Source organism: Suncus etruscus, chromosome 3, assembly GCF_024139225.1.
Source record: "Suncus etruscus isolate mSunEtr1 chromosome 3, mSunEtr1.pri.cur, whole genome shotgun sequence".
Taxonomy (NCBI): Eukaryota; Metazoa; Chordata; class Mammalia; order Eulipotyphla; family Soricidae; genus Suncus; species Suncus etruscus.
In genome coordinates this window covers 137467-153744 of record NC_064850.1, presented here as the reverse complement: position 1 = coordinate 153744, position 16278 = coordinate 137467, and the positions used below count along the sequence as shown (strand labels likewise).

Sequence of the window (16278 nt, the reverse complement as noted above, 5' to 3'; positions counted from 1 at the left end):
TCATTTTGAAAACCATTTTAAGGAAGTTGATGAATTCCAGAAGCCACAAACTTAAGAATATTAAGAGCTTGGAACTCAATAAATTGTTTATTTTTGTGTGTACATGCTTGCATGTATGTTTCTGTGTTTGGGGACCATACCTGGAAGGGCTCAGGGTTACTCTTGGCTCTGTGCTCAAAAATCGCTCTTGGTGGGCTCGGGGCACTATATGGGATGCTGGGATTGAACCTGTCCCTGTCCCAGGTACATCCTGACCCGTCTGCATGCAAGGCAAATGCCATATAGCTGTGCTATCACTCTGGCCCCCATTTTTTGGTTTTTAATTTATTGTTCAGGGGCCAGAGAGAGAGCATGAAGGTAAGGCGTTTGCCTTGCATGCAGAAGGTCAGTGGTTCGAATCCCAGGATCCCATATGGTCCCCTGAGCCTGCCAGGAGCGATTTCTGAGAGTAGAGCCAGGAGTCACCCCTAAGCGCTGCCGAGTGTGACCCAAAAACAAACAAACAAAAACTTTTATTGTTCAAGCTTCACATATATTTAGAATTTGATAAACTTGTAGCAACTGGTTAGTATTTCTCCAGAATCTTTTGACGTAAGATTACTTAATACAGAATGACACTGTTATCTGGCATGGTACATAGATTGTGTGTAGCTTCAGGACTGAATTGGTCAGAGCAGTAAGGAGTCAGAGTTGGCTGAGTCAGTAGGAGTTGGTTATAGAAGCAGCAATGGAGAGTTTTGGTTTTTAGGGGAGTTGCCATGACTAGACACGACCAGACTGAATGTGGAGTGAGGAGTCACAACTGTGCAGAGTGGGGAGGCATTCCTGCTACCTCGGAAGGTCAGATAGTACGTTGGAAATAGTCCTTGAAAAAGCAGACCACAGTACTCAGGCCACAGCTAGACGAGTTCACTGGGCCACTTTTAAAGTGCTCTGTGAAGGTGATTGGGCTTGTTGGGTACTGTGTAAGGGGACCAGAACTTAACCCTCAGAACATTCATATGAAGCAGCAATATGGTAGAGAGATAGATGCATCTCAGGGGGGAAAAAAGCTGTCTCAGGGAGGTGGTGCAGAGAACTGGGCACCATAGACCCCCATGTACCACCAGCAGTGACCCCAATACTGCCATGGGAATATTTCCAAGCACTAGTGGACGTGATACCCCCATAAAAACCCTAAAAGATCTTATGCTTTAATAAAAGGGGTTTATACTTTTCTTTTCCTAGTCCCTAGACAGCAAGGCTTAGGTTTTCCTAAGTAGTGAACTGTTTGCCATAGGTGAAGTACACAGCTTCCATCCTGAGTCCTGAGTATGGAGACCAGATGATAGTGCAGCATGTAGGAGCTTTGCCATAACCAAGGTGGATCCTTGGTGTATAAACCCAGATTCAATCCCCACCATCCATATGGTTTCCTCGCACTGCCAGGAGTAATTCCTGAGTGCAGAGCCAGGATCAGCCTTTGCGCATTGGTGGGTGGGGGCCACTCGCTGAATTGAATGAGGATAATGTGAGCACTTTGGGAGCAGGAGCAAGTAGGGCTTCCTAAGGAGGCGACTGCTTAGAAGGAGTGTGGGGATGAGAGCCAGTTGACAGGCCCCGTCCTTCCTTTCATTTATTGCAAGTAGTTCCACTTGGTGCAGTAAATATGAACGATCAAACCACGAAGCAAGGCCCAGGGAAGGGTGTGCTGCAGGGACTGTGGGCTCTGTTCCTAATTGGGATAGTATTTGGGCTGAGGAGTAGAGTACCCCAGGGCCTTGGCCACACTTGGTGAAGCCAGAGGCAGTGGAAAGCAGCTTGTGTCCAGTGGAGCTAGGCCCGGGAAGGTGGGCTGAATCCTGTGAACATTAGGGCTGTGGTGATGGGAAGAAGACACAACCATGCAGATAAGGAAATGTAGGACAGGAGTGTGAGTGATAATACAGCCAGTAAGGTGCTTACCTTGCACTCTACTGACCCAGGTTCGATCCCATCTGATCCCACAAGTGCCACTAGAAAGACAGAGCGAGGAGTAAGCCCTGATCACTGATCGGTATGGCACAACCCCTTGCTACTCCCCCAGAAAAAAAAGGCATGGGACAACTTAGGAAATTGACAGTCAGGAATTTATTTAGTTAAGCGGGGAAGGAAGCTTAGCTGAAGCTTTTCTGGGCCTAAGAGATAGGACTCTCACATGGCAGCATGGGTTTGATTCCTCGCACCCATATGGCTCCCCAAGCTCTGCTCCGAGTGTTCCCTGAGTGCATAGCCAGGAATAAACCCTGAAGTTTTCCCAAATCCCCTCCTCCCAAAAAAAAAAAAAACAAAAAAAAACAAAAGAGAGAGAAAGCTTTTTCTTGAGAAATAATGAGCTTGATGTTCAAGCTCATTTTGAGCCACCTCAGTTGCTCCTCAGCACCTGTTTGAGATTTTTCAACTTACTTCGGTTTCTCCACTGAAGTTTAGCTTCAGCCCAACCACTAGCATTTCTTAGAACCCAAAAGCTAACGGAGCACCACACAAAGGCACAATCTCCTTGGTGCTGCACCCCCAGCAGATTGCGGGTACAGTGCACACCCCAGGTTGAATGCTGCTGTATGAACGCCTGCCCTGAGATGTGCAGCACTCAGGACTCTTCTGAGTACATTATCCAGACTTGAGCTAGAGTCTTTCCAGCAGCTTGTGTCTTTGGCGCTTGCTCTGTAGCATCAGCCACTTGGGGTTCGTCTCTGAGCCTTCCCTAATTCATTTTCATGAGGGGTGCTTTGTTTACACTGTGGGAAGGTCGTTCATGTGGAGTGGGGTTCTGTCATACCCACAAAGTGCTGGAGAGGTAATTGTCGGCTGCGCTCTATTTTAGATTCTGAAGGCCTCCTCAAAACTAAGGAAAAGAATCAGAAGCTTCACACCCGAGCACAAAGGCACCAGGAGAAAAAGGAGAAGATCCAGCGTCACATTCGCAAACTTGGTGAACTAGTTGAAAAGAAAACCATTGACTTGCGGAGCCATTATGAGCGTCTGGCCAGTCTCCGGCGGTCTCATATATTAGAGCTCACCTCTGTCATTTTTCCAATTGAGGAAGTCAAGACCAGTGTGAGGTAAGATAGAGAAGGCATTTGGCTCTAGGAATCCACTATGTCGTTTGTGGGGTCTCGCCATGATGTATGTTTTTTGGGTGATGAATCCTGAAGTCTTATCTACTACTGCCAGCAGCTCACCTCGCAGCGCTTGGATGCATCCAGTGCCTTAGGCGGGGCCCTCCCTGGATCCCACCCTTGCACCCACAGCTCCTCCCAGGGAGCCACATGATGGTAATGTAGTTGGCTTGCTGTCCTCGTCAGGCCTTTGGGCTATCCACGCGACAGGTTTGGTAACTCTGATCCTCCCTTTCTTGTCTCTTAGTTGTGGGTATGGCCAGTGCCTCCTGGTTAGAGAGAGCCTTCTGGAAACGAGGCAGACTCTGGTGCTTAGGGCACCTTTCATGGTGAGACCCACACAGCGGCCTCACCTGTTCCTGGGAACGGTGCTGCTGAGCACCAGGCCCAGATCTGGGACCTTCAGCTTGGTGATCTTCCCTCAGGAGGCAGTGTGGGGTGCAAGGCCAGCAGCTCCCCCAGGTGGCTGCTCTCAAGCCCCTCCTGGGAGTTTCTGAAAGAAGATTCCAGAAAGCCCCACTCACTTTTGTCACCTTCCAGTTTGATTCTCTGCTTCTGTTATTCTAACTTTCTCTCATGAGGCTAATGCTGCTTGGAAACCAGCATGGAAGATACTTACTTGCTTTCTCAATAGCCACCAGGGTGTGCCATGGAGGACTTGTTCCCCATTTGCCTCTTGTTTTCTGGCGGTCACCTCCCTTGCCAGCACTGCCCTGGACTTGACTGCCTTGGACTGTTGCTAATAGGGTCAGTGTCCTCGGCTCCTCTGTTCCAAGCGGTCCTGGTCACAGTGAATGTCCTAAAGTCCTAAACAGGCTCTGGCTTGAAAACCTGGGGCTGTGACTCAGTGGCCGAGCACTTGCCTTGCATGTGTTAAAGCCCTGTTACCACAAAAATGAAGAAAGAAAGCCTGTCTGACTCTCACCAAATTTCTTCTTATATGTAATAATTAGCAAATAAACAGTTATTTAGGGAAACTGGATAAAGTCTCCATACTTCAAAATTCTTGCAACTTTCTAAAGGCTAAATTTATTTCAAACAAATCATAGGTACTAAAAAAGTTGTACAAGAGGAACGATTTCTCCTTTTACATGTGCTATTTAAATATTTACATTAATATAGATTCTGTATCTTTAAAAAAAAATAAGCTGGTAGTTTATTGCTCTGTGCCACTCCCATCAGTGCCCAGAGGCAGCTACTCCTAGCATAGTGCTCAGGGTCACTCCTGAGAGTGCTTAGGACAGTGTGGTGCTGGGGACCGTGCCCTTTGAACCATCTCCCCAGCCTCTAGAGCTGGTAGTTTTAATAATCTCTATAAAACAATTCCTTGTTTATCCCTTTCCTCAAACGTCCTTGGTGGGAGAAGAGGTATCACTGTAACTTCAGATGGCCATCATGTCCTCACCCCCAGCCTCATCCCTCACAGTCAGCAGCCTATGTCACAGAAGGAAAAGGATTGAGGGTCACTGGCCGAGAGACTCTGTTGTGTCCTGCACGGCATTCCCTCCACAGCTGCCCCTGACTTCCCATTTAGTAGCCTTCAGTCCTGTCAGTGTCCTTGGGAAGCCTCAGAGCCCACTAAGCAACCCAGTTCTTCCCACACTACTGCCTACCTTTGCTTTCCCCCTGCTCTGCAGGCCAGCAGATCTCAGTGTCTGTTCCATGAGCTTTTGGGGTCCTGTGGTGCTTTAGGGGTCCATGGAGTCAAACCATTTTTATAGCAATAGTGATTCTTTGGCTTACTTTTTTACTGTGCTGGTGTTTGTCCTGGTAACTCAAAAGTTGTGCTGCGTTGGCACCAGCAATGACACGATGAATACTCATTTCTCCATGTACTTGAACTCAAAAAGCCAATCTCGCATCAAGAGTGTGCTTGACTCCTTGATACCTGGGATGCGTGAGGACCTGTGTTCGTATCCCATCACCCCCAAACCCCCCTCCACTGCACACACAGATATGCATGTTGATTTCAGGTGCTGGAGAAACAGTTCCAATGGGAGAACACATGCCAGCATGTTTGAGAACCTGATTCTTAGCACTACAGGCTATTGGCCACTCTTAGACAAAATAATAAATTCAGAATCAAAGTGTTAAATGTGCTTGATCAAATAGTAGAAACTAGTGCTGCTATTTTCAACTTACGAAGTCATCCTTTATGTCCCATGCTGCAAGTGGAATAGGGAGCATGAGTGAAACGCTTGCTGCATACCAAAATACCATGGTTGTCTCATGGAAAACGCTTGAGTGAGTTGTAAGTTGAACTTGCTACTTTTTTCATGGGTCACTATTTTCTCCCGAAGGAACAGATGAAAGATTCAAATGTGTTAAACAATGCCATTTTGGAGAAAGACATTTTTCTCCCCATAAAAAGTGTTGTAAACAAAGGAATGGTTGTTTTTTGGTTTTTCTTTTTATAATTAAATTTTCTCAGTTTTATTTAAAGCAAGTGGATGAAGAAACAGAGGTAAATAGATTTACACACACACACACACACACACACACACACACACACACAAACACACACCCCGATGATTGACCTCCTGTGCACCTTGTCAAGGGCCTCTGTCTCTCGTCAAAGCAAGTGGATGGAGAAACAGAGGTAAATAGATTTACACACACACACACACACACACACACACACACACACACACACACACACACACACACACACACACGATGATTGACCTCCTGTGCACCTTGTCAAGGGCCTCTGTCTCTTGGCCTATATAATACATACTTTTGATGTTCACTTCTCTGGAATCCAAGAGTTAGTACAATGGCTAGAGCTCTGCTTGCCTTACAAATGATCAAACCTGGTTTGATCTAGGCACCAACTGGTCTCCTGCGCACCATAGGGAGCAATCCCATGTATGAGCCAGTAGTAGCCCCCAAATCTCAGTATGTGTGCCCCCAAAAGAAAGCGGCAACAGCAACAACAAAAATACCCTTCTCGATGAGGGCTGGAGGGATAGCATCGAGGTAGGGCATTTGTCTTGCATGCAGAAGGACGGTGGTTCAAATCCCAGCATCACATATGGTCCCCCGAGCCTGCCAGGAGCGATTTCTGAGCATAGAGCCAGGAGTAACCCCTGAGTGCTGCCGGGTGTGACCCAAAACCCAATATATATCCTTCTCGAAATTCACCCACATTGTGATTTTTTCAGAGATCCTGCTGATGTGTCTTCGGAGAGTGACAGTGCCATGACCTCGAGCACTGTGAGCAAGCTTGCAGAAGCCCGCAGAACCACCTACCTCTCCGGAAGATGGGTCTGCGATGATCACAACGGGGACACCAGCATCAGCATCACGGGACCATGGATCAGCCTGCCCAACAACGGAGATTACTCTGCCTATTACAACTGGATGGAAGAGAAGAAAACCACCCAGGGGCCTGGTGAGGGGTGAAGCTCATCCTTAGAAACTTTCATCACTTGCACTTTTTTTGATTGAGGTGAAATTTATGCAGCTGAATGAAGAGTCTGGTAGCATTTATTACATTGGCAGTATATTGTTCCAAAATATTTTCATCACCATGGGAAATTTAAGAGGATGAAGCGGGGCCAGCGAGGTGGCGCTAGAGGTAAGGTGTCTGCCTTGCAAGCGCTAGCCAAGGAAGGACCAAGGTTCGATCCCCAGGTGTCCCATATGGTCCCCCCAAGCCAGGGCAATTTCTGAGCACTTAGCCAGGAGTAACCCCTGAGCTTCAAACGGGTGTGGCCCAAAAAACCAAAAAAAAAAAAAAAAAAAGAGAGAGAGAGAGAGAGAATGAAGCAATATTCCCTGTTACTTCTCTCTGTACTAGCAATCACAGATCTGTTTCCTCTCTAGATATGTCCATTCTAGATACTCCTTAGAAATGGGATCACATAACATGTTACTTCATGTCACTTAGCATAATGTTTTTATCTACATTATGGTATGTATCTATTTGTATTTCATTTTATGATTAATAATTCATTGCCTAAATCATGTTACATTTTATTTCTCTCCAGCAGCACTCAGAGCTTATTCCTGGCTCTGTACTCAGAAATTCACTCCTGGTTCAGGGGACCTTATGGAATTAGGATACTGGGAATTGAACCCGGGTCCGTCCTGGGTCAGCTGCATGCAAGGCAAACACTGCTGTGTTACCACTCTGGCCCCTCAACATGTATTTTTAAGGGAGTTTACCTTTTGTGTGCTTGGGGAGGAATTGACATTTATTTTTATGCAAGACCTCGTAGTTCACAAGAGAGAGCCTGTGGTATCCCACTTTTAGTTTCTGACTCAGTTCAAAGAGTTTGTTTTACCTGAATGGGGATTGAAATACCTCAGTAGCAAAACTGGTTTAAAATCTTCAACAGTTTGTTTGTGGTGGAGGATTATTGGATGAGTCATTGAGCAGATACTGTGTCATGCACAGTCTCAGGCACTGCTGCTGATCAAAGGTGGCACCACCAAGAGTGGTCTGGACCTTTGCCTTTCTTTGCAGAGGAAGTCAAGAAGCAAATAAATGATCTGACACACTCATACACCAAGTGTACAACAGAAGGAACAAGCTGGGCTTCTGCGGGGTGGGGAGACAGGACGGACTGCCCTACCGCAAAGTACTCAGGGAGCCTCTGGGAGCAGGTGACTTTGAAGCTGGACTTTAATTATCCTAATAGATAATGCACTATCAAGCTCCAACAGTGGAGGCTTTCATTTTATTTGTGCTCTTGTTGTTAACCCTGTTTGACCCATTTGTTTGATTACATTCCACTCAACAGAAAAAGACGTAGCATTATTGTCTGGCCAAAGGTGTTTTATGAGTAAAAAGTAAAATGTGATCTTCAATGATAATAGAATTTCAGATCGTAAGATTTAGTCTCCTTGTACTTTGGTTGGAATTAAGGTTGTCTGTCTGATTGCTGTTTTCCTGCTTTAGATATGGAGCACAATAACCCTGCCTATACCATCAGTGCTGCTTTGTGCTATGCGACGCAGCTCGTCAACATCTTGTCTCACATACTCGATGTAAATCTCCCCAAAAAGCTGTGCAACAGGCAAGTAATTGATGGTGGTAATGCCACCATGGATCTCATGTACTTTTTTTTTTTTTTTTTTTTTTTGGTTTTTGGGTTATACCTGGTGTCACTCAGGGGTTACTCCTGATTCTGTGCTCAGAATCACTCCTGCAGGCTCGGGGAACCATATGGGATGTCGGGGATCTAACCTGGGTCGGCCCAGGTTGGCTTCTTGAAATGCAAATGCCCTGCCGCTGTGCTCTCTCCTGTCCCACGTTCCTGCATTTTCTGATTATACCAATACCCAAAATTTAAATATTGCCCTGGCAGAATAAATCTGACCATGAAGTTTTAAGATCATTCATAATCTTTGTTGAGATTAATTGAAAAGTCCTGCTTGTCAATTTGTTTCCTTACTTTACAGTTGTACACAAAAGTCTTTGAGAAGCCCAAACACAGAAAATTCTTCCACAAAAAGAAAAGTAGTAGGAAAACTTGGGATATTCCAGTAAAAGGCATGTTCATAACTGGTAAATTGTAACACTTGAAATTTCTACCTAGTTTGGGGAAACTTTCTTACTTGCCATCTGGCTATTGCCTCTGAAACAAATATAAATAAATATGAATGCCTGCTACTCCACCCTGCAGATAGTATTCTGCATTTTCAGTTTTTATAAAATGGCTTCTTGAGCACCTGTTGTATGCCAGGTTCTGTCCCAGGACCAAGGAGTCTTAGAGGTGAAGAAAACCTAATTCTCCCCTCTTCTCTACTTGCATTTTCTTGGGATAACTGGCCAGTGAGTCAGCAGTCCTATAGGGGTCAGTAATGTGTGGGGACTTTGGACATGGTGAGAGAATTGGTGTGGTTTGAATGATTTGTTGCGCTGGAGGGGCCTGGGTGGCGCTGTAGGCTCCTAGGAGAGCTGAGCTTGCAGTGTGGGTCTGGATCTGGAGGGAAAAAGCCTGCAGGCAGAGACAGTCCCGGCCCTTGGGCTAGAAGAGGAGAAGAGCTGCAGAGTCCTATGACTGGTGGGGCTCTAGAGCAGGGGGTTCTGAACTTTCCACTGGCATCTTCACTAGTTGGACAGCAGCTGAGCTTCCCATGTGGATACTCCTGGTTGGGCCAGCGTCTCCCTTGTACCTAGATCCTGCGCCCTTCATCTCATCAGAGTGTCCACACACTCTGTGGCGCAAGGGTTGAATAGTCTTGTCAGAGGGTGTGTGCATTGGCTACTTGACAGATGCAGTATGAGAGCTGTGGCTTTTGAGTAGGAGGTGTCTGCTCCATGCAGTCTGGTCAGAGGCAGAGGGACAGGTGTGTCTCTCACTAAGCGTTGGTGTCAATCACTGGCTGTGTGTGATCTTGGGGTGGGGAGGGGACTTCTGCATTTGCACAGTCTTTAAAATGAACATTTTCATGGAGGATGTCCTCAAGGAAATGCAAGTTTACAAATCATGTGTTTGTTTTACAGTGAATTCTGTGGGGAAAATCTCAGCAGACAGAAATTTACTCGAGCTGTGAAGAAGCTGAATGCCAATATTCTTTACCTTTGCTTTTCTCAGGTAGGAAAATATGCTATGAACTAAGTCTTCCACTTTTTACCTGGCTACAAATATTAACCAATTCTTTTCTTCTTCTAGCATGTAAATTTAGATCAATTACAACCACTGCATACTCTCAGGAATCTAATGTACCTGGTCAGTCCGAATTCTGAGCACCTTGGCAGGTAAGAGGGTGTTCCTTGCTTTCTCTAAGTGGCCCTGGATTGCTGACTTATAACCAAACTTGTATGTGAGTACTTGAAAAGAGACAGAACTGAGGAAACTCATCCTTTATATCAGTTTGGGTTTTACCAGGAAGTTTCTCAATGAAGATTAAAACCAGGTTTTGTTTTATTTGTTCTGTTTGAGGACCATACCTGTTGTGTTCAGGGGTTACTCCTGGCAAACTTGGGAACCATCTGGAATACCAGTGACCTAACCTGGGCTGGGCTGGCCATGTGTAAATCACACTATCTCTTGGGCTCGATACTAGATTCTTTTTACTTTTTGTGGTGGTGTGATGGTGGGGCTTGGCCTCATCTGATATGCTCAGGTGTGCTTCTGGCTCTGTGCTCAGAAATTACTCCTGGATTGCTCAGGGAACCTTATGAGATGCCAAGGATTAAACTTGGGTCAGCTGCATGCAAGGCAAATGTCCTACCTACTGTACCATCACTCTGGCCTTAATACTAGATTTTTTTTTAAATCCCTCAGATGGGGTGATGGACTCCATGTGTTGAGGGCACCTGTGTGCTGGTTCCTTCTTTATCCCTGCTGAGAAGCCCACCCCTACCTTTACTTCCTACATTCTCTTTTCTACATTTTATGCCTGCCCTTTCCTTCCCCTCAGAATTGTCATGTACAGTTTTCTTCTTGTTAGTGAGAAGTCTGGCTATCACTTGCTGGGAATTGATAGGACAGACAAGCCATTGGCTTAAAAGCAAAAGTGAACGACAGACCAGAGTCACCAGGCCCAGAGGAGTCTCTTGCTGTCCTGGCCTGAAGTGGTTTCACTGACTGAAATGTGACCATGCGACCATGCTTGTACTTCCTGGGTGCTGAGGCATCTCCTCTTGTAACCAACTCCCCATTGATTTCTGCAGGCAAATGATTTTGATCATGTATATTCACCTGGGACAAGGGCAGTTTAGGTCCCTTTCAGCAGTACTCAGGGGGTACTCGGGACTAGATGTGGTGCAAGGCAAGCGCCTCAGTCCCCCTGTATTATCTCTCCCGCTTATTTTCACTAACTGAAAGAGAACGAAGAAAAGTAAAAGGTGAGAAGGTCCTTATGGGGTTCTCTTTCCACCACCTATTTGCTTTGATTCTGACACCAAGGCCCAGGGGAGTCCCCTGCATAGACTCAGAGCCAACAGTCCCCATATGGGGGGGGGAGGAGATTTGCTATCTTCACCCTCTCTAGGCTAGTCTGCCGCTGCTTCCTCTGCCCTCCGACCCTCCCAGCAGTTCCCTTTTCTGAGACAGAGGACAGACTCCTCGAAGAGTCTCCTTGGTCTTGCCCCAGAAAATACAACCAGAATTGTGGATTATTCTATAGGAACTGAAATTCTACAACAGTGGTTCACAGCCACAGAAATCTCAATGTTAGAAATAGGAATAAACTGTGAGTGGGGCAGCATATTGAATCAGACCCTAACAGCAGCTCACTGGTGGCAGCCAATTCGAGACTCCAATGTGGGACAACTGGACTCGCAGGTCTACAGATGTCTGCCACCAATCCCTGCCAGTGCACTGACATCCCAACTGTTGTCACAGAAAAAAAAGTTTTAAAAATTGAGTTTAGACCCAGAGCCATATTTCTGAATAACTACTGGCCTTACATGGCTGACTTGGGTTCAATCCCCAGTGACTCCTGAGCACAGAACCAGAATAAGTTCTGAGCATCACTGCGCATGGCCCCTCCATAACTATCATACAGGATTCCTCTCCTGAATTCTGTGAGAATAAGTTTGACCTTTCCTCTATGTGTGTTTCCTAACACTAAGCATCTTCTTAGTTAACCATGATAACTTTTGAAGCAGTAAGTTTTTTGTTTTTTTGTTTTTTGGATTTTGGGTTACACCTGGCAGCGCTCGGGTTCCTCCTGGCTCTACACTCAGAAATCGATCCTGGCAGGCTCAGGGGACTATATGGGATGCCGGGATTCGAGCCACCGTCCTTCTGCAAGCAAGGCAAACACCCTACCTCCATGCTATCTCTCCGGCCCCTGAAGCAGCAAATTTAACACTGACAATATTTTTACGTCTTTTACTCCCATGTCAGTGTGGAAGATAATATTCTTCTGGGTGGTGGTTGCAGTCTCTTTCCACTGCTCTGTGGCCCTTCCCCCTCCACCTGAGACCTGGAAGCTGTCAGGTGTGGCATTCTAATTCTAATTCTAAATTCCTCTAAAGCTGGAGCGCTTCTGAGCCTGTATTGTCTCAGACAACACTAACAACTTTGTTCCTGTTCCCATTGCATTTCTATGCTGTTTCCCCAGAATTAATTCAGTCTGTACTTTCTGTCCTTGTCTCCCATCCCTCACTGGCAAGACGGAGCTGATCACTTAGCCAGAGTACCTTCTCCATCTTCACTGTCATCCCTGCCTCTCTCTTCCTTGCACCTAATGAGCAGTCAGAGAAGCCATCGGGTTGTGCAGTTAATTACCCTTCTCAGCCGTCTGCCCTAGAGTTAGCATCTAAGATTCTTCCTGGATCAGTCTTTACTGACATTGTGCTGACATTAGTACATGATTGTCCTAAAGTCTATCTATCATTTTCATCCATGGGTATTCTTGGCTTTGTGATGTCAACCAGATAATTTTTCCAAAAGGTTTTTGCAAAAGGCTTTTTAGAAAATGCTCCACAATGTGCTCGCTTCGGCAGCACATATACTAAAATTGGAACGATACAGAGAAGATTAGCATGGCCCCTGCGCAAGGATGACACGCAAATTCGTGAAGCGTTCCATATTTAAAAAAAAAAAAAGAAAGAAAATGCTCCACAATCTCATGAGAAAACACTCTGGTTTCGGGTTGTGAATGAAAAGGCAGACACTAGCCAAACAGAAAGTGAGAATTATCTTATAATCTTTGTACTCCAAAGATATTAGGCAAAAACATCATGTTTTACTTATTAAATTCTCTGATTTTCTAGAACTGAAGGTGGGTACTAAAAGCTAGAAATGAGGGCAGAGGTATCCATGGAGGAAAATTCTGGTGATGGAACTTCGGTGAGGGGTCCTTAGGCTCCTTTCAGCAACAAGTCAGTCACTGAAGCCATATTGTTCCAACTGGTTGCTTGGTGAGCCATCCACCACTGGCTTTCATTAAAATGCATTTCAAATTTGTTTCTTTTGGTTCAAGAGCCGCATCTTGTGTGTCCTGGGACTATGTCCAGCTCTGTGCTTGGGGAAACTGCTCCTAGAGAGTGCTCTCCGGCCCTTATTTGAAGTTCTTACTTAATAACCGGCCTGTGCCATTGGAGTGGCCCTGTGCTTCCAAGAAGCAGGAGTCAGCTTGATAGGAGGTGCCGAGGCTCCTGGGACAGCTGCGATGCGTGAAAGGAACCAGAGATGCTGGGTTTAAAAAGAAGAGAGCTCCACTAAGACTCTGATGTTGCTCGTGGACTTTTCAGCAGCAAATGGGGAGAGATCTGCTATGCGCATTGGGGTGCAGGCAGGATGCTAGTTGGGAAACGGGTGTGAGGACCCAGCTCGAGCATCATGTTAATAATCAAGGGGCTCATTTTGTGGTAGGAAGGGAGCATCTCTAGGTTCGAGGATGGAGGGTCGTTGGGGAGGTGGGAATAGTAGTGTCTGGAAGGTTGGTGCTGGCGTTTGGCAAGCAAAAGAAAAGGGAGAAGAGAGCTGAGCTTTATGGAAAACCTTCAGGTAACACCCCAGAGCGGAGATACAGGCTGCAGCGGGTAGAGGTTTGAGAAAGTTTGAATCCCAACACCCCATAAACTCCCAAGACATTGCAAGGAAGCACTCCTAAGCACTCTGCCTATGGTCCCAAAACGATAATCATCATAATTAGATGTTTGTGAGAGCCTGTCCTAGGCCCCATTCCGAGGAAACTTCGCTGATCTGCATCCAGCCAACCATACTAAGTCTTTAGTGCCTATAGAGTTGAATCAGTGGTGGCTTCTAAGGGCAGAGACCCTCACAGTGTTTTTTCTGCTTGCCACTCACTGTTTCCACAAGTGAGCCTCTCATGTCTGGCTGTCCCAATGTGAAGTGTAGCTTGAAAATCAGCCTTGGAGCAGCAGAGACGACAAAGCAGGCAGTACAGAGAATGGTACAGAGAATGGTGTGGCTGGTGTGGTGACCTCGTTCATTCCCCTGGGAAGCAGCCACTGTTTAAAAAACAAAGTGCAATGGTGGGCTGATGCAGAGCCAGCTAGGGGGCGGCTCTGTGCCCCCAACTCAGGGACAGTTCCCTGGAACAATGGTGCCTGTCTCACGAGAGCCTGTCACTGTCTGCTCACAGGTCAGGACCCTTTGAGATACGTGCCGACCTCGAGGAGTCCATGGAGTTTGTGGACCCCGGTGCCACTGGAGAATCGGACGAGAGTGGAGATGAGCGCGTCAGTGACGAGGAGACTGACCTGGGCACAGACTGGGAGAACCTGCCCAGTCCCCGCTTCTGTGACATCCCTTCCCAGCCTGTGGAGGTGTCCCAGAGCCAGAGCCCACAGGCATCCCCGCCTATCGCCAGCAGCAGCGCAGGCGGCATGATTTCCTCAGCCGCTGCTTCTGTCACCTCCTGGTTTAAAGCCTACACAGGACACCGCTAGCACGCAGGCACCAGGAAAGCTCTTGGACTGGGCTCTAGTGACCTTAGGTAAACGTTTAGGTGAAAGAAATCGTGCCTGGAACAAAACGGATTGAACATTGTTGCTCAAGTAGGGGAGAGATGCTTTTCTGTCACGTGGCCCGGGTGGCTGCCATGCTGGTCATGGGAATCCAGGGTCCTGGGCCCTCTCCAAAGCCCTGCAGGGCGACAGGACTCCAGCCACAGCCACTTCTGTGGAGGCCGAAATGCATGACCACAGGCCACGGACCCCCCTGGCCTCTGGGACCCACCTGGCCTCTGACACGGGGCTGTGTGTCAGCATGTTATGGGGAAAGGCTGAATCACAGGGCGTGGTTTTCACTCCAGCAGGTGGACTTGAAAGATAAAACCATTTCATGTTTCTTTTTACACTATTTTTTCTCTTCTATAGAGAACCAGCAAGCGATTTGCAATACTTGATTTCTTTATAATCTGGTCAGGTATGGTCGTTAGGTCATTAATTTTTGTTCGGCTTGGAAGGGGTTGTCATTTTTGTTTCATTGTCTCTTGAGGGGCTAGGAGTCATTTAAAAGCTATTCTGTTTGTGCTGCTGTGTGTTTGTGCTTGCGGAACATTTCTGTTTTATTTCTCCCCAGCACCAAAGAAACTACAGTCCCCCCATTCCCACCCTTCACCCCACATCTATGAACAGAAAGATCCTAACTGCAATAATGCCCTAGATATTTTTAAGCTATTTTTTTTATTCTGAGAGGAATTAAGTTTATTCTTACCTATCTTGATGGGTTCCTGACTTCTACACTATGTGGAAGGCTTTTCCATGATTGATTCCCTTATGCAGACATAGCCTGGACATTGGTTAAATAAAGGGTCACTTCCCTGAGGGGCCTCTGCTCATTCCTGCCACATCTGATCTTCCTGGGACACTTTGGTGAAAGGTTCCCCTGGAAATGTCACTCTGCCTGCTTATTGCCCAGAGCTGGTGTCGTCTGTGGACATCCTTGTGAGAAAGGCAGAGCAATTCCTGCCTTGCGCAGCTCCTAGGAAAGCGCAGCTGGAATTTTGTTCCTTCCAAAAGCTCCTTTTCAGCTCCTAGGTCTTGGTCATTCTCTTAGTGACAATCTTACAGGAAAATTGTAGAGGCATTATGTACAAATATGTAAATAATTTTTTAAATTTTTAATACTGTGTGTATACACACATGCGCACACAATATTCTATGTAACAACTCCAAAAAGCAAACCTATGAAAAATTCCTGAAGCATTCTCCCCATACCTTGTTTGGCGTGATTAGCATGATAGTACCTCAGATACATCCTCAGGAGGTCTGCCCTACCCCACCCTGCTGCATTGTCACTGTAATGATAGTTGATACTATGCCTCCAGGCCCGAGGTGCTATATAGCTTTTGCTATTGTATCTATTTAGTTCTTTTATGACTCTTGGGAAACCTCGCAGAGGATGTGTGTCTTTATCCCAGAGCCACTGGTGCCCGACTGCCTCAGCTTTCCTCAAGGTGGGCTCCAGCACAGGTGGTGTCTATTCAAAGTGTTCCTCATCCTGAGTGCCGAGTTTGGCTCATGGCTCCATCTGTGAGCATCAGTGGCAGAGAATGCGTTGGGAGACCTGTGAATTCAAGTCCCATGAAATTCTCTGTCCAGGCACTTCAGATCCTCAAGAGGAGGAGCTGACCTACCTTTGAGTTGGCTACTGGGGTTGGAGGCCCAGTGAAGAGTGCTGCACAGTAGTCACAGTTTTTCTCAAGCCTCTTAGGAGACACGAGCGTGAGACGAAGGTCAAGAATAGAATTCAGAGACCAC

The 16278-nt window shown here is 46.6% G+C and overlaps 1 protein-coding gene and 1 non-coding gene across 2 annotated transcripts in view; both read left to right on the top strand.

The window, feature by feature from the left end:
- The window catches only part of ATG14 (autophagy related 14), a 44225-nt gene extending 29487 nt beyond the window's left edge, over positions 1 to 14738 (top strand). Inside the window, exons 5-10 of the mRNA XM_049770544.1 lie at positions 2843 to 3080; positions 6302 to 6531; positions 8044 to 8161; positions 9595 to 9685; positions 9764 to 9849; positions 14157 to 14738. Of these exons, the coding sequence (XP_049626501.1) occupies positions 2843 to 3080; positions 6302 to 6531; positions 8044 to 8161; positions 9595 to 9685; positions 9764 to 9849; positions 14157 to 14463 (1070 nt within the window). The 3' untranslated portion in view covers positions 14464 to 14738. The remainder of the gene's footprint in view (positions 1 to 2842; positions 3081 to 6301; positions 6532 to 8043; positions 8162 to 9594; positions 9686 to 9763; positions 9850 to 14156) is intronic.
- LOC126005558 (U6 spliceosomal RNA) lies at positions 12534 to 12640 on the top strand. The gene has a single exon (XR_007494607.1). It is a non-coding gene; the product is annotated as a U6 spliceosomal RNA (small nuclear RNA).
- Positions 14739 to 16278: the final 1540 nt, after the last annotated feature.